Source organism: Trachurus japonicus, chromosome 18, assembly GCF_045865225.1.
Source record: "Trachurus japonicus isolate A0001 chromosome 18, Traja_1.0".
In the NCBI taxonomy this organism is placed as follows: domain Eukaryota; kingdom Metazoa; phylum Chordata; class Actinopteri; order Carangiformes; family Carangidae; genus Trachurus; species Trachurus japonicus.
In genome coordinates this window covers 12,194,722-12,219,395 of record NC_140924.1, presented here as the reverse complement: position 1 = coordinate 12,219,395, position 24,674 = coordinate 12,194,722, and the positions used below count along the sequence as shown (strand labels likewise).

At 41.3% G+C, this 24,674-nt stretch overlaps 1 protein-coding gene across 3 annotated transcripts; it reads left to right on the top strand.

The window, feature by feature from the left end:
• The first annotated feature begins 1,325 nt into the window (after nt 1-1,325).
• On the top strand, nt 1,326-23,325 carry mtm1 (myotubularin 1). 3 transcript variants are annotated; one of them, XM_085760167.1, is made up of 16 exons: nt 1,326-1,470; nt 5,063-5,124; nt 5,800-5,872; nt 8,637-8,731; nt 9,115-9,225; nt 10,078-10,179; nt 11,914-11,997; nt 12,654-12,803; nt 14,039-14,224; nt 15,016-15,198; nt 17,144-17,299; nt 17,394-17,441; nt 17,913-18,005; nt 20,051-20,164; nt 20,282-20,458; nt 22,810-23,325. In XM_085760167.1, the coding sequence occupies exons 2-16, from the start codon at nt 5,065-5,067 to the stop codon at nt 22,993-22,995; spliced, it is 1,818 nt and encodes a 605-aa protein (XP_085616293.1). In that variant the 5' UTR covers nt 1,326-1,470; nt 5,063-5,064; the 3' UTR covers nt 22,996-23,325. The 3 variants fall into 3 exon arrangements, with proteins under 3 accessions (XP_085616293.1, XP_085616294.1, XP_085616292.1); XM_085760168.1 differs by having other exon boundaries at nt 1,344-1,447; nt 5,017-5,124; nt 22,813-23,325; XM_085760166.1 differs by having other exon boundaries at nt 1,345-1,447; nt 5,017-5,124.
• Nucleotides 23,326-24,674: the final 1,349 nt, after the last annotated feature.

Below are 24,674 nucleotides of genomic sequence, written 5' to 3'. Positions count from 1 at the left end.
CACAAGTTATAACTTCTCAAACATCATCTGTCATAATGATATTTGTTCTCCGTTTTTGTTCATGTGATTTATTTTATTTACAAATTTTTCAATTTTTATTTGTGTATTTATTTTATTTTATTTTATTTATTCATTTTTTATTTTATTTTTTTCTACTTGTCATTTCATTTTATTTTATTCCTAATTTTATTTATTAATTTTTCAGTTTTATTTCATTTTTATTTTATTTTATCTTATTTATTTTATTTTATAAAATATGTAAATGCTTTCATGTCTAATAATATGACAAAGTGTGGAACATGGCAACCGCCTGGGAAACTACGTCTCCCATGATTTTTGTTCCTGACCGAGCAGATCGTGTGTCTGATGATCCCACAAAACATAATCTGTCATAATGATATTTGCAGTTCTCTGTTTTTGTTCATGTGATTTATTCTTTTTACAAATATTTCAATTTTTATTTGTGTATTTATTTTATTTTTTATTTTATTTATTCATTTTTCTATTTTATTTTATTTTTGTCTACTTTTCATTTCATTTCATTTTATTCCTAATTTTATTTATTCATTTTTCTGTTTTATTTTATTTTAATCTTATTTATTTTATTTTATCTCATTTATTTTATTTAATAAAAATATATAAAGGCTTTCATGTCTAATATGACAAAGTGTGGAACATGGCAACCGCCTGGGAAACTACGTCTCCCATGATTTTTATTCCTGACTGAGCAGATCGTGTGTCTGATGATACCACAAAACATCATCAACGTTGTTTATTCTGTGTTTTTTAATGTTGTTTATTCTGTGCTCTTGTGTTTCGGTGTGATGATTTATGCTTTGGTATTGTTTATTGATGATTTACTCTGTGTTTTGGTGCCTGATGATTTTAACTGCTGTAAAGTGTCCTCGAGTGGCGTGAAAGGCGCTTTCTAAATAAAATTTACTATTATTATTATTATTATTATTATTATTATTATTATTATCATCTGTCATAATGATTTTTGCAGTTCTCTGTTTTTGTTCATGTGATTTATTTTATTTACAAATTTTTCAATTTTTATTTGTGTATTTATTTTATTTTATTTCATTTATTCATTTTTCTATTTTATTTTATTTTTTCTACTTTTCATTTCATTTTATTTTATACCTAATTTTATTTATTCATTTTTCAGTTGTATTTTATTTTTTATAAATTTATTTTAATTTTAATTTTATCTCATTTATTTTATTTTATAAAATATATAAAGGCTTTCATGTCTAATAATATGACAAAGTGTGGAACATGGCAACCGCCTGGGAAACTACGTCTCCCATGATGCCTTGCGGGCTGTAGTTTGACAAGCAGCCAATGGGCGCCATGACAGGCGGACACGTGACGAGAGTAAGTTCCTGCTGTGGCTTGAGGGAAACAGATCGACATTCAGCCGCGGGAGAATCGCACTTTGCGGGTAAGTAACGACGTTTGGCCGCGGTGAGTCCCTCTCGGTCCCCGCTAAGAGTCCTCCGGAGCCGCTTCCCGGAGCTTCCCGAGCTCTGTGGCCGACGAAACAGCCCCGAATTCCGGCTGGAGCAAGTGCCGCCGCCGTGTACCCCGTCTAGGCCTCTGCTATTTCCTGGTCAACTCCAACACAGCTGCAACCGCCGCTGCTGCTGCTGCTGGAGCGGCCAAGTTGGAAAAGTTGAGTTGAGGGGCTGCTGGGGCTGGAGGAGCTTTGTTCTGCTCAGACACCGCCTGCGGGGTCCGAGGGTTTAGAGCAGAAGAACCGGGAACAGAACCACCAGGGTCGGACCGGGCTCTGAGACGGAGAGAGTCCGTGTTCCGAGCACCTAAACCCGGGGAGAGCTGAGCTGTCAGTCCGGTGAAAAACCACTGGGTCACAGCACAGCACACCGTGGGACTCAGTGGGTGAACTGGTCCAAACTGGTCCGGTTCACACAGGTCCAGCTCCCTCACTGTAGTCTGCAGTGCGTTTGTTGTTGTTGCTGCTGTTTTTATTGTTGTTATTGTGTGAGTACACGAGGTCAAAGTGTCACTGTTTTCTCTTAATACGTGTTAGTCATCATCATCATCATCATCATCACTGAGGCTCAGGGCAAAGGTCACAGGCTGCTGCTGAGGATGCTGATGTGGGACAGATGTTTGTTTTGATGCTACCTGTGGAAAATTAACATAAAAATGAGCAGATCGCTGATAAAATCCCTAGAAATTAGTGTTACAGTGTGATGTCACAGAGCAGCTCCGGCCTGCAGCATCTTCTTCATCAGCATCTTTATGTTTCTATTCATTTAAACTGAAAATGAAACTCTAATATTCACACTTTAATCCTGACACTTTGATCCTTTTATCTGGCTGAATTTAAACAATAGTAACAGCAACGTAAATTATGATAATAATAAGACAATCTAAATCCTAATCGTCACATGGTGATTTTTATTTTCCGTTTTCTCTCTCCATCCTCATCTTTATACTTATTTCAATGGAAAATGAAACTCTAATATTCACACTTTATTCCTGACTAGTCTCTGTCCTTTTATCTGGCTGAATTTAAACAATAGTAACAGCAACGTAAATGATGATAATAATAAGAAAATCTAAATCTTAATCAGCACATGATGCCTTTTATTTTCCGTTTTCTCTGTAACATTGTGCGCCATCCTCATCTTTATACTTATTTCAATTCATTCAACTCTTATATTCACATTTTAATCCTAACTAGTCTCCTTTTATCTGTCAGCAATTTAACAACAATAGCAACAGCATAAATTATTATATTTCTACTATTAAAAAGGAGGAGGAGAAGGAAATCAAAATCCTAATTAGTAGCCTACATGATTGAGGTTTTTATTTTCCGTTTTCTCTCAGTGTGTTCAGACTCTGCAGCTTCTCTGCTGCACCAGCGGCTGCTTTTTTTTGTTTTTTTAATTTACTGGAACCCGGATCAATACATCTGCACGTTCAATATATTATTGATCGATCGTGGTTCGTCGGCAGCAGCTCTGATCTGCTGCAGCACAGCAAACCTGAAAAAAAAAAAAGCTTCTGTCACATTTGCAACGTCGTTTTCTTTTCTTTTCTTTCTTTTTTTTTTTTAGTGTCATTTACCTCCGAGGTGACATCTTCTTAATGTGCAGTTACCATGGTTACAGCTTCTCTCCTCCGTCAGAGCAGGTGCTGTTTACCTGTGCAGTAGCCTACCGTCCACCTCTGACCCGCTGCAGGAAGCTGTGATGCGTTCAAGCTCGTTCTGCTCTGTTCGTCTTCGTTACCAAAAATAAATACATAAAATAAAATTAAAAAAAACAGTCGAGATGAAGTCGACTATAAATAAAATGGTGGCGGCGGTGAGCCCTTCACGCTGCCGTCAGAGGCGTTTATGAGAATGAGGAAGCAGAGACTCTCTCCTCTGGTTTCATGTTGGGGTTTATAAACTCGACACGGTCGTGATGCAGGAAGTTTCAGGCCTCTGGTCGCCGCCGGCAACGTGTGCAGGTGATGATGCAGCAGCAGCAACGTCCTCCTGAGAACTTTGACTTGATGCTTTTTGTGCATCATATATATATCTATGTTTGTGCATTATGGGATTCAAACCTTGATGGTGCATTCAAGTGCTTCAGTAAACCAGCCACTCTCTCTGTGACCTTGTGTGTGAAGGTCGAAGCAGCAGCAGATTAATTATCAGTCGATGATGGATTCAGGCCTTCGACGCCACCGAGTCCGACCGCCGTGTGTTTACCAGCAACACCCTGATAGAAAAATAAAAAAATAATACAAACTTGGATGGAAAAAATGAAATGACAAACAAAAATGGCTGTAAGTATTCTGGCAGGTTTTGCTGTGATGAGTCAGAGCGGCTCAGCGGGGAGCGAGATATTTTCTTTATACATGTTTATGGCTTTAATTTGAGAATAGAAGACGAAGAGACAGGAAGTGAACGGAGAGGGATTGATGGGTGGCAAATGGTGCCGCTGGCTGGGAATCAAACTGGTGCCACATGAGCCCCTGCTGCTGCTGCTGGTGTCAGGTCACAGTGTAGTGGTGGTGGATTTTAGACATTTGATTTTCTGTTGATGCTCGATCCTGCTGTCGTTTCTGCTCCATAAAGGTTTCATTTAAAGTTTTTTTTAACACAGTTAATCCAGTTTTATTTTGGTACTAGAGGAAAAATGTATTGATTCATTGATTAATTGATTTGATCACAGATTTTCAGTCATTTAATGGTCTATGGAGGAAAGTTTCTTTATTAAACCAGGTAAATGTGGGCGTTTTGATAACAAACTTCATTTAAACTTCACTTTTTAACAAAGTCACAAATATAATTGACAGAAATGGTAAAAAAAAAAAGAAGAGAAAAGAAGTGAAAGTAAAAGTATGATCGCCGGTTTGACTCCCGACCTAGACGATCCTTGGTGCAGTCATTCCTCCAGTCTAAAATAAAGTAAAAAAAAAAGCCCAAAATATATAATTAAAAAAAAATAAAAGGGTGGGATAAGTCAGGATAAATAATGCCAGAAGAGTTGCATTATGGGAGTTTTTCTGACTCACTCCCAGGCCTGTTTTCATTCATCTGGTGCGAGCGACTGACCACAAACTGGTTCCACTGGTTTGGTAACATGACGGTGCAGCGCTGCGTTTAACTCACCACAACAGCCACCGAACACCTGCTGTTCACCTGACCTCATACTCCCAACAGTCTGTAGCTGGAGGTCAGAGGTCAAAGGTCAATGGGCCCTGAGGAACCGTCCACTGTCACTGTCGGTGTGTTGTTGATCGCTAATCACTGAGTTGATCGGACTGTTTCCTGTCGCTCATTTAGAAACTGTTTGTTCCCTTTTTCTTCTTGCTTTTCTTTATGTCAAACGAGTCCTTTTATATCTCAGTCGCAGTTCAATGAAGCTGATTATATGTTATTATTAGTTTATATTTAACCACAGATTTGCTGATTAGGATCTCAGATATTGAACTATTGGTCTTTGATCATGTATGTAACACCTCCCTCTCTCTGTGTGTGTCCGTCAGCCTGTGGAAGCGCCTCCTCCTCCTCCTCCTCCTCCTCCTCCCTGAGCTATGGCCTCACCAGTCTCAGTCTACAACTCCAATGCCTTGGACACACACAACATCTCCAGTGTGAGTAACTTCAACCGCGCCGTAGCCGTAGTTACACTCCACGGCTGCAGGGGGCGCCGTCAGGTTTACATGAATACTTTAATGATATTTATAAAACGGAAAGGTGAAATCCGGCGATCTGATTGGTTGTTAACCGTGGTATAATGAGCATATACCACGGCTACTATTCTAAAGCCTTATCACAGCATAGGCTATCACTCCGCGTCAGGCACGTATGACTGATATGAATGGAAGTCGTTGTCATGTATCCATGACAACGGACTGTTGCAGTCCGTAGCAAATACAGCTGATGTTTTTACGATGTTAAAAAATGGACTAAAGTAGTTGAATTCACATGTTTAAGGTGAACTTTCACCTCCAGAGGGTTAACAATGGTAGAGTGGATTGAGCAGTGACTTTCACCTGAAAAAATGCGGAGGAAAAGAGGAGATGCAGAGCTACTTGGAGCTAACGTCTGGAGAGGTGGGACTATTTTTTCCACAGTGAGGCTATTTTATTGGATAATATGTATTTCTGGTTGAATAAAACTACATGAAATTGATTGCGTATCCCTCTTTTATATTGCCTTTATTCGTAACCGTTTTATAAAAGCAATATATGACTCCAGTCCGTGGTATATGCTCATTATATTGCTTAAATAACTGTGTGTGTGTGTGTGTGTGTGTGTGTGTGCAGACCTCCAGAGAGTCTCTGAAGATGGAGTTGTTAGCAGACGTCACTCTGCTGCCTGGAGAGGAGAGGATCTCAGGTACAGTTACTTCTACTACTAATAATAATACATATGCTAATGCTAATGCTACTACCAATACCAATACTACTACTACTGCTACTACTGATACCAATACCAATTCCAATACTACTGCCAATACCAATACCAAATCAAATCAAATCAACTTTATTTATATGGCACTTTTCATACAATGTAACACAAAGTGCCTCACAGAGGATAAAAACAAAACAAAACAAAACAATTCAAAACACCGTGAAAACCCCAAACCTCCCACCCCCACAACTATACACACAGATACACAATTACATACACACTCACTCACATACATAGACATATGGACAGACATACATACCCACACACACAAACATATACACACCCACACACATACTGTACACACCCTACAACCCTACCAATACATCTACTACTGCTACTAATACTAATACCAATACCAATACTACAACTACCACCAATACCAATACTAATGCTACTACAACCAATACCAATACTACTACTAATACCAATACCAATACTACTACTACTACCACCAATACCAATGCTAATGCTACTACAACCAATACCAATACTACAACTACTACCAATACCAATGCCAATACCAGTACCAACCGATATTAATACTACTGTCAACTACTACTGCTACCACTTCCTCCAATACTCCCACCAGTAGCTACTATTAACTCCGACTATCACTTCTACTTGTATGTTTAATGTTTCCAATTTTTACTATTTTGGGGTTTTATTTTAATTCTTAAAAAATGTATGTTTTTAATGTTTCCTTTTTTTTTTTTTTTTTTTTAACTGTTTTTATTGGCATAATTTAATTTTTATATATCAAGGTCAAATATTATCAACAGTACAAAGTTTTTAATGTTTCCTGTTTCCAATTCTTACTGTTTAATGTTTTGTTTTTATATAAAGCACAATTGAGTTGCCCCTTTGGTACGAAATCTGCTATATAAATAAAGCTGCCTTGTCTACTAGTACTAATAACTATTAATCTGCTGCTACTACTACTGATACCACCAGTACTTCCACTTTCACCTAGATTCGAACACAGAACTTTACTTTTTCGAGGAGTAGCAGTGCTGCTAACCACTGAACCGCTGTACCACCCTACAACCCTACTATTACTTCCACTTCCTGCTGCTGTTAACCACGACTACTCTGAAGTTTCACCAAAGATGGTTTAGAAACCAAGACGCTCCGCTCTGACTCAGTTCCCCGTTTCTGTGTCATGTGGGTTTCTCCATGACTCCGCCCCTTTTTGGAGACTAGCTGCAGGTGTTGAGTCTAACACAGATTATGGTCGATTCTTTTCGCCCCACAGTCAATATTGGACAATTTTTTCACAAGCCGCATCTCTTCTGAACATTTTGACACTAAAATGTCAAAATTTAGACCGATACATCAGTAGAAAATGAACTTTGACACTCGCTAATGTCCGCGCTAATTAATTTTCATAATTCTAAATATGACTGTTGGCTTTGTAAATATTTAATGTTATCATAAGAAAAACATAAATATCTCACTTTCCTCTACTAACAACTTTTATAAATCCACACACACGTTCACAACACGAGGCGGCGGGACGGTGACCACGCCCACTTTAGGAGACAGGAAGTGTAGCTGAACCTATTTATATCACTGGAGTAGCTTGTAATTGGGTATCTTGATAGTAATAGAGTATCTTTGGTGCTACGTACTGCTACTAACCTACTATTACTTCTACTAGTACTAATAAGTATTAATCTACTACTACCTACCTACGATTACTGCTACTACAAATACTATTAACTACTATTGCTACTGGCCTAATACTACTAATATTACTTATACCACCTACCCCTGGAATCAAACACTGAGCTACAGTAACCACTGTGCCACCATGCCACCCTACCATTACCTCTACTGCTACCTACAGTTACTACCACTACTACAAGTAACTAGTACTACTACCATACTTCTGCTGCTACTAGTACTATTAACTACTACTGGTTGCCAATGGTCTAATGTTACTTCCACTACCACCTACCCCTTGGAATCGAACCTTCTTGCTCAGAGGCAACAGTACTAACCACTGTACCACCGTGCCGCCATACCACTCTACGTCTACGCCCACTGTTACTTCTACTTACTGCTACTACTTCTGACAGTACTCCCATTTTGCTGCCTCTACTATTATTACTACTACTATCAGTACTGGCCTAATATAACTTCTACTCCAACCTACCACTGGAATCGAACATAGAACCTGCTTGCTGACAGGCGACAAATGCTAACCACTGTGCCACCATGCCGCCCCACCACTCCTACTGGTCTACTTATACTATTAATACTACTACAGCTTCTACTAATACTACTAATATGGATTACTACCACTACTTTTTTACTACTTGCGCCCAAAAATCATGACTTCTTTTAGTTGTGTGTCATCAAATATTTAAAATATTAGGTTTTTATATTTTTGCAGTAGCCACAGAACCTACTCAAGTATAAAGTATAGTGTATGAGTTGTTTTTACTGTTTTTACTACTTTATTACATCCTAATTTGACCATTGACTGTTACTGTGACAGTTTTATGACACTGTGAACTCGTTTAACTACGACTTTTACACTTTGTTCCTTTGAAGCTTAGTTTGATAGTTTAGATAAGATGAAATGGAAAATGATTTAAATAATGAAGCATTTTGAAAAACAAAAAGTAGTTTTTAGTTTAATGATAGAATAAAAAAATAAAACAAAGTGTCATGTTTGTGTTTTCAGATAAAGACATCATCTACATCTGTCCATTCAGCGGAGCCGTGAAAGGAAAAGTGTTGATCACCAACTACAGACTCTACTTCAAGAGCTCAGACACTGTAAGTTTGTCTGTTTGTGTGTGTGTCTGTTTGTGTGTGTGTGTGTGTGCGTCAGGTCAAACAGGATTTTTCCTGGCGGCTCAGACCGACGTGTTTCCATCCTGATCCTGTGTGAACCACACCTCCGACTGACTCATGTAAACACTGAGAACAGAAACTCATTCAGTCGTTCAGTGAATCCACAACAACAATAATCAACTGGAGCTCAGGAGAACGATCAATACTGAAACTTACTACAGATTAAGAGATCAATCAAGAGGAAACATGATTTTCTTTTTGCCTTTCAACAAACCTCTGTCATTTTTACTGAGTGCACAGGATTTGATTGGCTGACGTGGCGACGTGTCATTGTGTGTGTGTGTGTGTGTGTGTGTGTGTTGCAGGATGTGGCGTTGACACTGGACGTTCCTCTGGGCGCCATCGGTCGGGTGGAGAAGATGGGCGGAGCCTCGAGCCGAGGAGAAAACTCCTACGGCCTGGACATCACCTGCAAGGTGTGTGTGTGTGTGTGTGTGTGTGCTTTAGTATTAATATCTATAATTTAGTTATTAACAGGAAACACAGTGTTTCTGCTCAAGTATTATTTTGAAATGTGATTTTTATTTTTCCACTTAACGCGACCAAACATCTGTATCTTCTCTCTGAGCCAATATTAAACAATAATCAATATTATTAAACAGTGTAATATAATATATGACATAGAGAACTTTACTAGTCCCACATTTTGTGTATTTGCAGTGTTACAGCAGCAAAGTGGACTATTGGTTATAATTGGGTGCATTTACATTTTATCTTTTTAAAATGTTCATTAAAGTACACTGTCCCTCTCGAACAAATAAAGGAAAATGAAAAATGAGATCAAGGTGATACAATTAGATGCTTCAGATCCAGTTTTTATGACTTATTAATAATAATAGTAATAATGTGTTATTATGATTATTTTATATTTATTATGTATTTGTTTGCCATATTATACAAGTTGCTGATTCCTGAGTTACATACAGAAACTTAAAATGCAACAATATATTTATCTATACAGACCTGAAACATAAAAAGCTAATATAAGTAATAATATTGTATATTGATAATATTATATAAATATTGATATTTGGTTTGGTCTGTATGAAGATATTAAATTCTCTCCATTATATTATGGGTGGATGTTTTATATTTATAATATTTATAGACACTTAGATTTGTAACCTTTTTAATTTCCCCCTGTTTTTTATTGCATTTAACACAAATATCAATTGATTCAAAACACAAATAAACCCCTCTGTACACCAGCACTATCTCTGTGTGTGTTGTTGTTAGTAATATTGTGTGTTACCTGTGTGTGTTGTCAGGACATGAGGAACTTGCGGTTCGCCCTGAAGCAGGAAGGCCACAGCAGACGAGACATCTTCGAGCTGCTCTTCCGACACGCCTTCCCCCTCTCCCACGGTCTGGTGAGTCACGGTCCAATCACGTCGCAGACACCAGGTCACATGACACAGATGTGGCTCCACACCTGTTTCTGCTCCGTGTGAGCCACCGCTGCCGCCGCCGCCTCCACCGTCTTCATGATGAGCGCCAGAGCTCCGTGTGTTTATTTATAGCAGCGGCCGACCTCCGACTGCTTCATCACCCAGGCCTCATGCTAATGCTGAAAAGCAGAGATGACACACACACACACACACACACACACACCTGCCCGCCCACACTGCAGCTACATCTGCCTGCTGATATCTGTGTGTGTGAGATCAAACCGGTGTTAGAGCCTTCACTGCTTCTTCTTCTTCCTCCTCTTCTGTCTCTGGTTGAGGCTTAAAGAGACGATGGAAACCGTTAGTGTTCGCTCTGCTAACCAGAGATGGACAGAGTACTCGACCCCAGTACTTGAGTAAGGGTACAAATACTACTGGTCAAAATTTACTCAAGTTACAAGTAAAAGTAGCTCAGTCGACATGTTACTCGAGTAAGAGTAAAAAAGTACTTGCTTTTAAAGGTACTTAAGTATCCAAAAGTACATGCTTTTAAATTTACTTTAAGTAAAAGTAAGAGTAAGAGTAAATTTCTTATTTTTCACATCAATGAATTACTCTATTTTTTTCTAAATGAATTTAAGGAGCTTTTAACTCTTGTTTCTGAGAATGAACTCTTTGAAACCAGCTGCACTGATGTGCTGCTGTTAGGGGTTAGGGTTTCCTTCTTTGAAAAGTAACGAGTACTTTTCAGCCTTTCTAGAAATTAACTCAAGTAAAAGTAAAAATATTTGTCTTGGAAATGTATTCAAGTAAGAGTAATAAGTACCAAAGAATTATAATACTCAAGTAAAGTACAAATCCTCTGGATATGTACTTAAGTACAGTACTCAAGTAAATGTACTCCGTTACTGTCCACCACTGCTGCTAACGACCTCCAGGCTCCGCTGGACGTCGGCCAAGCTCTGAGCTTCATGATGGAGGAGGAGGAGGAGGAGGTTCATCTCTGAACAGAAATAAAAGTCTTGTTCATCTTCTACAACAGACCACAGGACAGACATGAAACTGTCTCATCTGGATCATCAGAACAAAACCTGCCTCTAAAGTCTGGATCCATCCATCTTGACCTCTGAAATGTGACCACTAAGATCTAGTTAAACCATCGTCAACTCCGGTTAATGCACCAAATTCTTTAAAATCCGATCAGTTCGTTCTCGAGTCCTTCTGAAAGCTTGAGAGATGTTTGAAAAGAGTTCCTTCAAGATGTTGCTGAGATGCTGCGTCCACAAGAACCGGATGGACGGACACACAGGTTGTCCATCGACGGGTTCAGAGTCTGACTGTGACAACAAAGATATCCTGTAGAGTTTATATTTAATCAAATGTCCATTTTATTATAAACCATTACAACCATTAGAGTCATTGATCGAGCTCCAGCCTGAGGAGTTACTGCTCTTCTGTTTTGTGCTATTATAACTTGAATATCTTGAATGTTTGATCTTTTCATGATGTCACAGCGGAAGTCCAACAATTTTATTTATTCACCTTTATTTAAGTATGATTATTGAGATCAGAAATCTCTTATGCAAGCGAGACCTGGCCGAGGCAGCTGCCGTATAAAACCAACACATACAAGATGGGTAGAAGAACAAACAATGAAGATGATTCATAGATCTGATCAAACTGACTGTGTGTGTTTATATGTGTGCTTCTGTGCAGCCTCTGTTTGCCTACGTGAGTCAGGAGAAGTACGGAGAAAACGGCTGGAACATCTACAAACCCATAGAGGAGTTCAGACGCCAGGTGAGGACGACACTGTGTTGGGATTATATTTGTGTATTGACAAGAATCTCAACAAATATAGTTTATTTGCATACATTCAGGCTCAGAACAGTTGAACCTGTGTTTGTATTTCTTCATAGTACTAGTTATTGTGCAACCTGAATGAAGGACCATTGGTTGGAGGCTCAAATACAACACAAATCCACCGTCACCATGCAAATTATTGATAAACTTTGGATACAGAGCTTCAAAGAATTGCTACATTGTCATGTCATGAAATATTGCAATATTTTTACGGTATCAATGTTTCCTTACACCCCTAGTTGGGACAAACCTTCAAACCCATTTCATGTCACTGTGCTGTGTTAAAACCAAACTAACAAAACATGATTTATTTATGTGTAATTGTAAACCTCAGTCATGTAAAGCCACAGGGTTAAATTACTTAGAAACGTCATTAGGTGCCAAATTTGAAGGCAACTGGACGTCTTTTCAGTTCTTGAAGACCTTTCACCTCTAAACCAAAAGGTCCCTTCAGATCTTTATACCGATGTGGGAGTCCCAGGTCCCAGACATTGGGACAAATTGATTAGGACATTGATTTAATGTATATTTACTATTGATAAAACAGGAAAACAGGTCTGAACACTGACGGCTCTATTGATTGTCTCTTGTAGGGTCTACCCAACAACAAGTGGCGCATCACGTTCATCAATAAGAACTACGAGCTGTGCGACACCTACCCCACTGTGCTGGCCGTGCCCTTCAAGAGCAAAGAGGAAGACCTGCGGAGAGTGGCCACCTTCAGGTCCAGAGGACGCATCCCGGTGAGCTACAGCGCCTCAACTACAGAACATCTAATAATAATAATCACCGTAAATCAGGCTTCATGTACCTGAAGGTTTCTGGCTCATGGGAATAACGGATATCAGGCTTCAGAAACTCGTCTGGCAACTGAATTATATCACAGAAATATCGAAATACTGAAATGACAGTCACCATACTACAGAGCAGAAACAAAACTGAGAGTTGTGTGTGAAGAAGTTTGGGTTTCATATTTTGTTGCTGTACCCGAAACTCAGTCATGGTCTGTCCTCTTGTTTTGACTCCAAAACAGAACTACAACAGTTTCTATCACCATGTTAGTAATCTCAGATGTTTACAGTCAGGTGAGAGTCTGTCCTGACTGTGTTTTTAAACCTCAGCATGTTGAAGACTTGAGTCCTTCAACAGGGTTTATAGAAACCAACCAGTCTCCAACAGGGACCAACTCTAGATCTAGAACTACCAAAGTGTTTGAGGTGGTTCTCAGGTCCAAACAGTCAGTCTGACCCAACAATGGTCAAAGACTTTCTACAGAAAGGATGTTGAAGACTTGAGTCCTTCAACACGGCTCGTAGATACCATCCCCAAAAGGGGCCGACTCTAGATCTAGACCTACCAAAGTGTTTGAGATGGTTCTCAGGTCCAAACAGTCAGTCTGACCCAACGATGGTCAAAGACTTTTTACAGAAAGGATGTTGAAGACTTGAGTTCTTCAACAAGGTTGATAGATACCAACCAGTGTCCAACAGGGAGCGACTCTAGATCTAGAACTACCAAAGTCTTTGATCATTGTTGGGTTGGACTGACTGTTTGGACCTGAGAACCACCTCAAAGACTTTCTACAGAAAGGATGTTGAAGACTTGAGTTCTTCAACAAGGTTCATAGATACCGTCCCCAAAAGGGACTGACTCTAGATCTAGAACTACCAAAGTGTTTGAGATGTTTCTCAGGTCCAAACAGTCAGTCAGACCCAACAATGGTCAAAGACTTTCTACCGAAAGGATGTTGAAGACTTGAGTTCTTCAACAAAGTTCCTAGATACCAACCAGTCTCCAACAGGGACCAACTCTAGATCTAGAACTACCAACGTGTTTGAGGTGGTTCACAGGACTAAACAGTCGGTCCAACCCAACAATGGTCAAAGACGTTCCACAGAAACTAGAGGCTGTTTCTCTGATGTTCTTGAAGCTTGAAGGGTTTTTAGTTCTGAAGTCCTTCTGTGTTTTTGCTCCTCAGGTTCTGTCGTGGATCCACCGGGAGAACCAGGCCGTGATCGTCCGCTGCAGCCAGCCTCTGGTCGGCATGTCCGGCAAGAGGAACAAGGACGACGAGCGCTACCTGGACATGATCAGGGAGGCGAACGAAACGCCCAAGCTCACCATCTACGACGCCAGGCCCAACGTCAACGCCGTGGCCAACAAGGTTAGAGCAGAAGAACTTGAGATATGTTGGAGATCAGGGGGTGGTAGCCTTTGGAGGATATGGTAGAAGAAGGCCAACGTCAAACGAGACGGTCACCATTTGGCCAGCATCTTCTCTTAGGGTGTATTCAGACCTGGTTTGTTTGGAGCAGTTGTTCCGGTTGTTCGGTTCGTTTGGTTCATATGTGAACAAAGCAATCACGCTCCAATGCGGAATAAAACTAGCGAGCCGAGATCGCTCAGACGGGGTGGTCTGGGCTTGTTTCCTGGAGCGGTTCGCTTGCAGTTAGAACATTATCAACTCAACCGACGCAACACGCTGCTGATCTTCAATGGTTCTCAACAATCGGGCATGCTGGTTCGGGCCGAAAATAAATACCGACAATGACTTCGGTTGGCTTTTTTTGGGCCATGTTCTGGTCGGGTTCGGGCCAAAAATATACACAAATGACTCGGATTGGGTCCGGGCTTCAACAGCGTTTCGGACCGGATTGGATTTTTATTTTCAGGCCCATTGAGACCTCTGTTCCATGTTTTTTGTTTTCCGTTAACCCCCACCTCCTTCCAGGTAAGATTTCTGGCCAATGGACCACTTGGGACTGTTACCGTGTCAACACAAATGACCCAAAAGACACAATTGTATCGGTAGCCGCTGAATCGAACAAAGCAAACGAACCACAGGTCTGAAAACACCCTTAGACCTTTATTTCTTGAAGTATCTCTAAAGTTTATTGTTGAAGAAGACCTTCTTGTTCTTGCTCTTCTTCTCCTCATGGTGTGTGTGGTCCTCAGGCGACCGGTGGAGGCTACGAGGGCGACGAGTACCAGAACGCGGAGCTGATCTTCCTGGACATCCAGAACATCCACGTCATGAGGGAGTCCCTGAAGAAGCTCAAAGACATCGTCTACCCCAACGTGGAGGAGTCCCACTGGCTGTCCAGTCTAGAGTCCACACACTGGCTAGAACATGTCAAGGTCAGAGAGCAGGACTCAGAGTCCGTCTACACGTTAAAACCCTCTGTTCATCCAGCTGCAGCTTCATCATCATGTTCTTATAGACCGAATCGCCTTGTTGTGAAAACCAGCACGTAATTTGAATGAGATCAATAGTAACAAACGAGAGTATAGCTATATATATCATATTTTTCACGCCCTATCACCGTTTAGACAAATCTGAAATGATTGAAGAAACATTACTATTTCTGTGTGTGTGTTTTGTGTTGCTATGCGTTGTATTTATTCAGTTTGGGGGAATCACTGTGTCTAGAAAATATCAGCAACATGAAACTGCTCCAGTTAGCTCAATCATGTTGTAACTAATGGCGCATTTCCACTAGCACGGCTCGGCTCGATACGGCTCGGCACGGCACGGCTCGGCTCGGTTTGGTTGTGTTTCCATTACAACTGAGTATCACTAGTGCCGCCATGACGTCATTTACACGGCGCCGAGCAACGCTCTAAACTCTGTAAATATATAACTTTAGCAACATTTGAAACATTTTCAGGCGAGAAAGTAGTCGTTTAGATCCCCAACGTGTTGAAAAACTGACAAAATACCAGCTGTTTACAATTTTGTTTCAACGAAGTCGGCGTTACTAAAGCTAGCCGTAGTGAGCAACGCACTTCCGGTTATTTTCACAAAATAAAACACCTGTTGCCTTTTATCATAAGGAAAGCCATTACGATAGAACTGGTGCTTTTACTTTGTAAACAGGAAGTGAACCTACCCTCGCTGTAGCCAGCTTTAAACCGCCGTTTTGATTGCTCTCGTCCCCATAACGGCATTTAATTTTCAATATGCCTTACCGGAGAGTCTTGCCAGCTCCGAGATCGGCCTGGTTCATTGTAAAACATTTATTTATTGATGTAAATGTGGTGTTTTCTGTGCGTACAGAACCCAAGGCAGTGCTGCTCTTCTTTCTAACCACAAACAAACTGCTGCTACAGCCACAATTGTTAGATTTAATCAATGAGACCAACATTTAAGAGTTTAACCAGCCGGTGGTAAACCTCTAAAAAGCCATCGGGGAAGTTAATTAGCGGTCTGTTCTCCTCGGGGTGACGGTGGTAGGCTGGCCGGCGGAGCACGTCAGGAGCCGGGGCTGCTGCCTCTGTGATGTCGCGGTCGCTGCTCGGACCTGGAGCTTCACTTCTCCGAAAAACATCGGGGCAAACTTCTAAACAGCCGTCGTTTGGATAAACTAACCGCACATGGGGATCTAAACAGTTACTTTCTCGCATGAAAAAATATTAAAACTTAATAAAGTCACGTAATAACAGAGCCAGTCTAAATATTAGAAATTCTCTGGTAATAACAGCTTCAGCAGGAACATTTCTGTTGTCGGTCGTCGAGTGGTTATGACGCTTCCAGTGACGACACTCATCGGCCAATCAGTGGAAGGCAGTCGGCTGACGTCACGTTTTAGTAACGCTTCGGCTCGCTTGGAACCAGGGCTGAGGTGATACCAAAACTGTACCCGGTTGCAGGTACTGCGTGCTAGTGGAAACACGCAATAGCGCGCCGAGCCGTGCCGTACCGAGCCGAACCGTGCTAGTGGAAATGCGCCATAAGACATTCACTGGAGAAAATATTTTTTCATGGATTGTTTATTGAGTCACTGAGTTATTAAAGTTAAACAGGTAGCTAACCGTTAGCCCAGTAATCTATGATTACCATGACTAATTACAAAAATGTGCACACGTAAATAGTAATGTTTGTCCAATCATTGGTTTTATAGACTTTACAAACATCAGATTAGTCTAAACGGCGATATAGTGACATGAAAAATTAGATATATATAGCGAAACTCTCGTCCGTCACTATTGTTCGAATGCCGGTTTTCTACCCGGAAGTAGTTGTAAACAACAAGGAGATTCGTCCTATTGTCTTTAATCTGGACTCTGTTGTGTGTTGGAGCAGCTGGTTCTGTCGGGAGCCATCCAGGTAGCAGACAAGGTCTCCAGTGGGAACTCGGTGGTGGTCCACTGCAGCGACGGCTGGGACCGCACCGCTCAGCTCACCTCTCTGGCCATGTTGATGCTGGACAGCCACTTCCGCACGCTCCGAGGCTTCCAGGTCAGAGGTCAAACACACGGCAACAACTAAACACCTTCAGAGGCTCCATGAGCTTCAGTTAAAACAAACCTGATGGGATGAACTTGTGTTGCAGGTGCTGATAGAGAAGGAGTGGATCAGCTTCGGACACAAATTTGCCTCGGTAAGTCACAGTTTCTCAGATATCATCTTCACTTCTGTTCAGTTTGGAAGAAATTGATTGAGATAGATAGATAGATAGATAGATAGATAGATAGATAGATAGATAGATAGATAGATAGATAGATAGATAGATAGATAGATAGATAGATAGATAGATAGATAGATAGATAGATAGATAGATAGATAGATAGATAGATAGATACTTTATTAATCCCAGTAGGGAAATTCAGGTGTCTCTCGCTCATCCAGACAATTAAGAAACAATTAAAACACAGACCAGTACATACAATAACATGAGGCAGAATAAAATCACAGTATAAGTGCATGATAAGAACTATATAAAAAAATAAAAGACTGGATGAAGACTGATAAATAAAATAAATAGCAACTAATAAAACATATCAATAGAAATTTATAGAAATGTATTTATTTATAAATGATTCATCTTCCTGTTTATTGTCTGTGTTTGTAGAGGATAGGTCACGGAGACAAGAACCACGCGGACCAGGACAGATCCCCCATCTTCGTCCAGTTCATAGACTGCGTTTGGCAGATGACTAAACAGGTGAGTCGACCTCGTCTCTCTTTGTCGATTGGCTAAAAAACAACTGATTTTGACTGAATTTCTTTGCATATGAAGCAGGAAAGTGCACACGTTTCATTTTATTAAGCCGTTATCGAACTCTCGTGGATTCAGTTTCAATGATGTCGAGAGCTCAGAGGAAAAAAGACAAAACAAAACATGTACTCGCAGGTCTGTCCTCTGTGACCAACACAGTGTCCTGACATGATAAAGCAGATGTGGACAGATGTATTGATCCACATCAGACTGGTTCTGAGCTGGATTGATGAGCGTGTTAAACTCTGAACCGGTCTGACTCACTGGACGTGGGCCGTGGGTTTGAACCTGCTGCTCCACCAGGCTCTCTCTCCTCCTCTTCCTCCTCCTCCTCCCTGCTCTTCCTCCTCTCCGCTGCCTTCAAAAACTCTCAACACTGATGTGTCGATGTGTTCATGGATCAGATTGAATGTTTCTGAGGGGAATCGGACGTTTTAATGTAAATAGGTGGTTTTATCTGGGTTTGGTATCTCTGTGGCTCGGGTGAAGCTGTGGAATTTCAAACAAAGCAAAAACATAACACAGTTTTTAAAAAACATGAAAACATAGTGTGATAGAGAGCTATAAACCGGACTAGGGATGCAGATGATTAACTGTTTAACCATTAACCATTAACAAGAACTTTGACCGATTAATACTATCGGTTATTTATTTTTTTATTAGCTCCTTATGTTGTTGAGACATACAGACTTCCACGTGCCTTCAGTCATATTTCACAGCTATAAATTACACAGGAGGACTGACAGTATGTGTCACCTGTAACAACGGCGCTGCAAAAAAAAAAGAAAAAGAGGATGTCGCTGCTCTCCAGCCGGTTCACCTGCAGCTCCACAGAGGAGCTCTGCTGTTCCTTCAGCCTGGTGTTTGGCTGCACTTTGTATAAAAGCAGTTCAACACTGGCAAGGCAAGGCAAGGCAATTTTATTTGTCCAGCCCATTTTTTACAGTTTGTCTCAAAGGGCTTTACATGGCATCATAACCAGTGTTGTGGGTAACGCGTTACAAAGTAACGCGTTAGAGTACTTTAATTACTTTTTTCGAGTAACGTGTAACGTAACGCGTTAGTTTCGTGAGTTGAGCAATCAGTAACTTAGTTATTTTTTTAAAAAAGTAATCCGTTACTTTTCGCCGGATAAGGAAATGAAAATCCCGACTGCAGCCTGCTTTTTGTCAGACAGACTACTGTGCAACCTGCGGATGTGTCAGCCGAGGCGCAGCGCTGTGATGCGTCTGTGTCCTGCCGACCTACGTTGCCTGTGTGTGTGCGTTTCAATTCGCCGGCGAAAAGGACAAGAACATAACGGTAAAAACACTCTGCGTTGGTGATAAGCTTCTATCGACCGCAAAAAAAATCCACATCCAATTTAAGGGCCCATTTACATGAATCAGCTCCACGTACGGACCTGCTTCTCCAGCAGCAACAAGCAGCCCGGGCCGGCTCTCAGTACTACTTTCAAAAGTAACTATACCCAACACTGATCATAACATCCTCTGTCCTTAGACCCTCACATTGACTGAGGAAAAACTCCACAGAAAACCCTGGACGATCTAACCTCCATATGAGCGCGATCAGCTGAGACAGAGCTCAGTGGATGTGGCGCTGATCAGCTGTCACAGCGCACGTGTATATTTAAAGGTTAAAAAAAAATTTGATTGCTCCCGCAAGCGTTGTAATCTTATCGGTTAATGGTTAATAATCGGACTGATCATTTCAGATTTGACTGCAGCTTTAATACTGTCTATTTATTTTGGCTTCGTCTGTTGATAAGACTTCTGCTACTTTCTGTTGCACTGAAACCATAAAGAGCTCCAAAGGTTGAACTGACATGAAGAATTAAACAGTAGGCACTTAGAAGCTGAACAGCTTCAGCCTACACCTTGATGAATTAAGGAATGCATTATTGAATGTTGATTGATTGTTGATTGATGCCTGACTGACTGTAACAATTTGTGCACAAGATTGAATAAACTACCATTACTCCTCTTCTTCAGTTCCCCACAGCCTTTGAGTTCAACGAGCGCCTCCTGCTGACCATCCTGGATCACCTGTACAGCTGTCGCTTCGGGACTTTCCTCTACAACTGCGAGAGCGCCAGAGACCAGCACGTAAGAACACCGGGAACATCTGGAACAGCTGTAACATCTGGAACAGCTGTAACCTGCTGTAGCTCACACCTGCACCTGTGTTTTTTACTGACGTGTCTCTGTCTCTGTCTGGGTCAGGAGGTGAGGTCGAAGGCGGTGTCCCTCTGGTCCCTGGTCAACAGTAAGATGGACAGTTACCTGAACCCCTTCTACACCCCCGAGTCCGGACGCGTCCTCTACCCCGTCGCCAGCATGCGCCACCTGGAGCTCTGGGTCACCTACTACATCCGCTGGAACCCACGCATCCGACAGCAGGTAGGAGGAGGAGAGAGAAGAGAAAACACCAACACTTTATACAGGGTATCCGCGGGGTCTTGAAAAGTATTAAAAGGTGATAAATCAATTTTGGGAAAATGAAGACCCTTAAAAAGTATTAAAAAGTCTTTTCACGGCTTTATAAAGTCTTAAACATTGAAGGTATTTTTTCTGAATTAGCTGTCCAAGAGTTTGAGTCCTAAAACACATTGTGAAAGTGTGTGAATTTATTCATTTTATTAAAAAACAAAGATGAACCGGTACATAAAATAGAAAAGAAGATTGTTGTTTTTGTTTTTTGAGAGTGGAGCAATGTTTTTTGTTTTGTTTTTTGATAAACTCTGCCTTTTTATTTATTGTCCTAGCCTATTTTGAATTCTGTTGTATCATAGTGGTCTATAGTCTTTATCACAAACTAAAACTGTTAAATTAAAAGTGTCACTGATGTAAATGGTTACAGCTTGAAGTGGCGGTGAGGTATTAAAAAATATTGAGAAGGTCTTGAAAAAGTCTTAAAAAGGTTTTAAAATTAACTTCAAGATTTCTGTATATACCCTGTTATAATAAGTACACACTATTAAGCATTAGTTAAGCATTAATAAATACTGAATTTATCATAACACATGAATACTCATTAGTATGTATATAATAAACTACATATTAATGACTATTCATGCATTATAAATGAAGACCAAAAAACCTACACTTAACTGAAAACTTAAGAAAAAGTAAATACATTTTAAAAACGCTCTTTGATATAATGTGAGCCTCAGTTTGCAGTTAAGTCGTTCTGAAATGAAAGCACCACTTCAGATAAACTCACATAACCCTGGTGAGAAACCAGAGAAAGCAGAAGCTCCTCAGTCAGCGATCGGGGATTGTTATCACTACGGCAACGGATCATAACAAACAGGAAGTTAAAAAAGTTAAAGTCAGATTTACTGAGAAAAACATGTTTGAGACGCCTGGTCAACGGGACGTCTTGATCTTAACTGTTAATAATTATATAGAGATTAACATCTAAATATTATGAGTCAGTGTTTCAGTTTTCTGTCGTCATGATGTCACGTGGTCAAGATGTGGTTCCTTCTGCAGGGACGGTGAAATAAAACCTATAAAAGCCCAAACAACACAGTCAATACAAGAACCTGACAACACGAACGTTATGAAAGAAAGAAGAGGTTCCACCGCACATAATGTAGTAACTTTTTAATATAATTTATTATTGGTTAAAAGCTTGGCAACGCATTTCGCCACACAGGCTCATCACAGTCAGTCCATATCAGCTGGTTTTTATAGGCTGCTACTGCAATCAGGGGAATCGGCAGCAGCTGACAAGGGGCTAGTAGGAGCCAATTGGCATCAATTACCAATAGATACGCATCAGCAGTTAAATCTCATGATTTCAAAATGATCAGCCTATAAAAACCAGCTGATATGGACTGACTGTTATGGGATTGATGAAGCCTGTGTGGCGAAATGCGTTGCCAAGCTTTTAACCAACAAATTACATTAAAGTTACTACTGTACATTATGTGCTGTGGAACCTCTTCTTTCCACTATGGGCTGCTTTCCTGACACCACCGGCACTAATGTGAAGTTCTGAGCTGTGCAGGGCATCTACCCTTTTGAACTCTTGATTAATGTTATGATGTAACAATGCATTTACGAGATAAGAGGAGATAAAATGAATTATACAAGATAAGGGATAAAAAGTCAAAGAAATATAAAACAAGTAAGAGCAGTTGAATAAGAATAGAAAATAAAAACAATAAAAATGGACAATATTTCAGACAGTGAGGGATAAAATAAAGACAATAAGGTTAAACAAAAACAATTCATATTGTGGCTTTCCTTCAGGGTGTCAAATCCTCATGAGATGCAAGAAAGGTCGGTTTTCTTACGAGAATGAATAAAAGAGATGCATTCGTTAAAAAAAATGTATGTTTACTAAAATAAAACTCAAGTACGTCCATCCCATCATTCTGTAGAAAAAACTGCTGTGCTCCCTTTGTCGTCGCAGCTCTAATCTGAACACCTAAGCTGTCGGTGACATTGTCTAAATACTCAAACTAAAGGAGCGCTCTGAACTATTAAATTCAAATACCGTACTTATAAAACTATTTATCTTAACTTTTCTCTATAAATTGTGGCTCTTCCAATTCAAAACAACAAAAAAGGGAATAAAAGACGTCAGAAAAACATTAAGATGATGAAAATAAATCTGCAAAAGTAGGTTTTAAGAGGCCGGTTACATTTAGATTTAAACCTTGACTTCAATCTATTTACATTTGTTTTGCTATCTGTTTCATTTTTGCATTATGTTTGTGTGTGTGTGTGTGTGTCCCCAGCAGCAGAGCCCGGTGGAGCAGCGCTACAAGGAGCTGCTGGCGCTCAGAGACGAGTACTTGAAGAAGCTGGAGGAGCTGCAGCTCTCCGACTCCTCCCCTTCCTCCCGCCTGCCCAACAGCCCCTCCCCCAACACCCCGCCCTCCACGCGGTCGCAGCAATACACACACCTACAAACCCCCTTCTGAGGGCAGCCACACGCGCACACACACACATTTATACACACACACACACACACACACTCTGATATACTTGTCGACTTGCACTTGTGTCTTTCACTCTGATCTCTGTCTCTCACACACGCAGGGAATGAATTAGTGTTGCTCAGTCCTAACTGTGATAACTAAGGATGCTAATAAGACTTAGCTTTGATGGTTAACTCTAACACCACAACGGAGGTGATGGCGGCGACTTATGCAATATGTCACAGTACGGCCTTTGTCACAACACGTCTCTCTACACACCTACACACACACACACACACACACTTACACACACACAAACACACACACACACACTCGTCATGCAGTGAAGCCTTAAACACATTCAGTGGCTCTCAGTTCAAAGGGCTTGAACACACAGGACACACGGCGGCGGCGCAGGACATAGCGAGGACGGAGGCGTATGTGTTTGTGTGTGTGTTGGTATCGTTTACTAATTACTGACATTTCCTAATAAAAAACAATGATAAGAAGCTAAAGACTGAAGATCAAATGAAACAAATTAGGCCTTGAACCCAAACGATCTCGACACATTCAGCTTTTCCCCCAATCAGAGCGATGAATGAGTTAAAGTGAGATACGTACATGAGACAAACGCACACACTCGGCCCGTCGTCTCCTCCTGCCTCTGTCCTGCTGCGCAGCCGCCGGCGTTCCTCTGTGAACAAAGCGTGATGCTAATCAACATGTCGTTACAACTCTCACTTCTCACACTTCCTCCAACCCGCTGCACTGAGTGTTTCGGCCCCTGTCCCACGAGGAGCTGCAGGAGGCTGCAGAGCCGACGCTGCTGGAGGGTCAAGGTCTGGAGAGTCTGGAGGGTCAAGACCTTGAGTGGTCTAAGGTCCAGGGATGTCAGAGTCCAGAGGGTCAAGATCTGGAGAGTCTGAGGCCTTGAGGTTCTGACTCCTGGAGGGTCTGTGCCCCGGAGAGTTGAGGCCTGAAGGCTCTGAGGCCTGGAGCCTCTGGGGTTTTGAGGGTTGAGGCCTAGAGGGTCAAGGTCTGGGGTTTCGTAGGCCTTGAGGTTCTGACTCCTGGAGGGTTGAGGCCTTGAGCGTTTAGGCCTGGAGTTTTTTAGGCCGAGAGTGTCTGAGGCTTGGAGCCTTTGAGGCCTGAAGGGTCAAGACTTTGAGAGTCTGAGGCCTGGAGGGTCTGACTTCTGGATGGTCTGAGGCCTGAAGGCTCCTAGGCCTGGACTTTTTGAGGCCTTGAGGTTCTGGCTCCTGGAAGGTCTGAGGCCTGGGGAGTCAAGGTCTGAGGGCTCTGAGGCCTGGAGGGTTTAAACCTGGAGTTTTTTAGGCCTAGAGAGTCTGAGGCTTGGAGCCTCTGAAGCCTTGACGGTTGAGGCCTGACGGGTCAAGACTTTGAGAGTCTGAGGCCTGGAGAGCCAACGTCTGGACGCTCTGAGGCCTTGATGGTTGAGGCCTGAAGGGTTGAGCACCCAGAGTTTTTTAGGCCTAGAGAGTCTGAGGCTTGGAGCCTCTGAGGCCTTGACGGTTGAGGCCTGAAGGGTCAAAACCTTGAGAGTCTGAGGCCTAGAGGGTCAAGGCCTGGTGTTTCTTAGGCCTTGAGGTTCTGACTCCTGGAGAGTCTAGGTCTGAAGGCTCTGAGGCCTGGAGGGTTTAGGTCTAGAGTTTATGAGGCCT

Coding starts and splice junctions, on each gene's coding strand:
- mtm1 (XM_085760167.1), top strand. CDS start 5,065: ATGGCCTCACCAGTCTCAGTCTACAACTCCAATGCCTTGGACACACAC. Junction 5,873..8,636: donor TGGAGAGGAGAGGATCTCAG/GTACAGTTACTT, acceptor TTGTGTTTTCAG/ATAAAGACATCATCTACATC. Junction 11,998..12,653: donor TAGAGGAGTTCAGACGCCAG/GTGAGGACGACA, acceptor TGTCTCTTGTAG/GGTCTACCCAACAACAAGTG.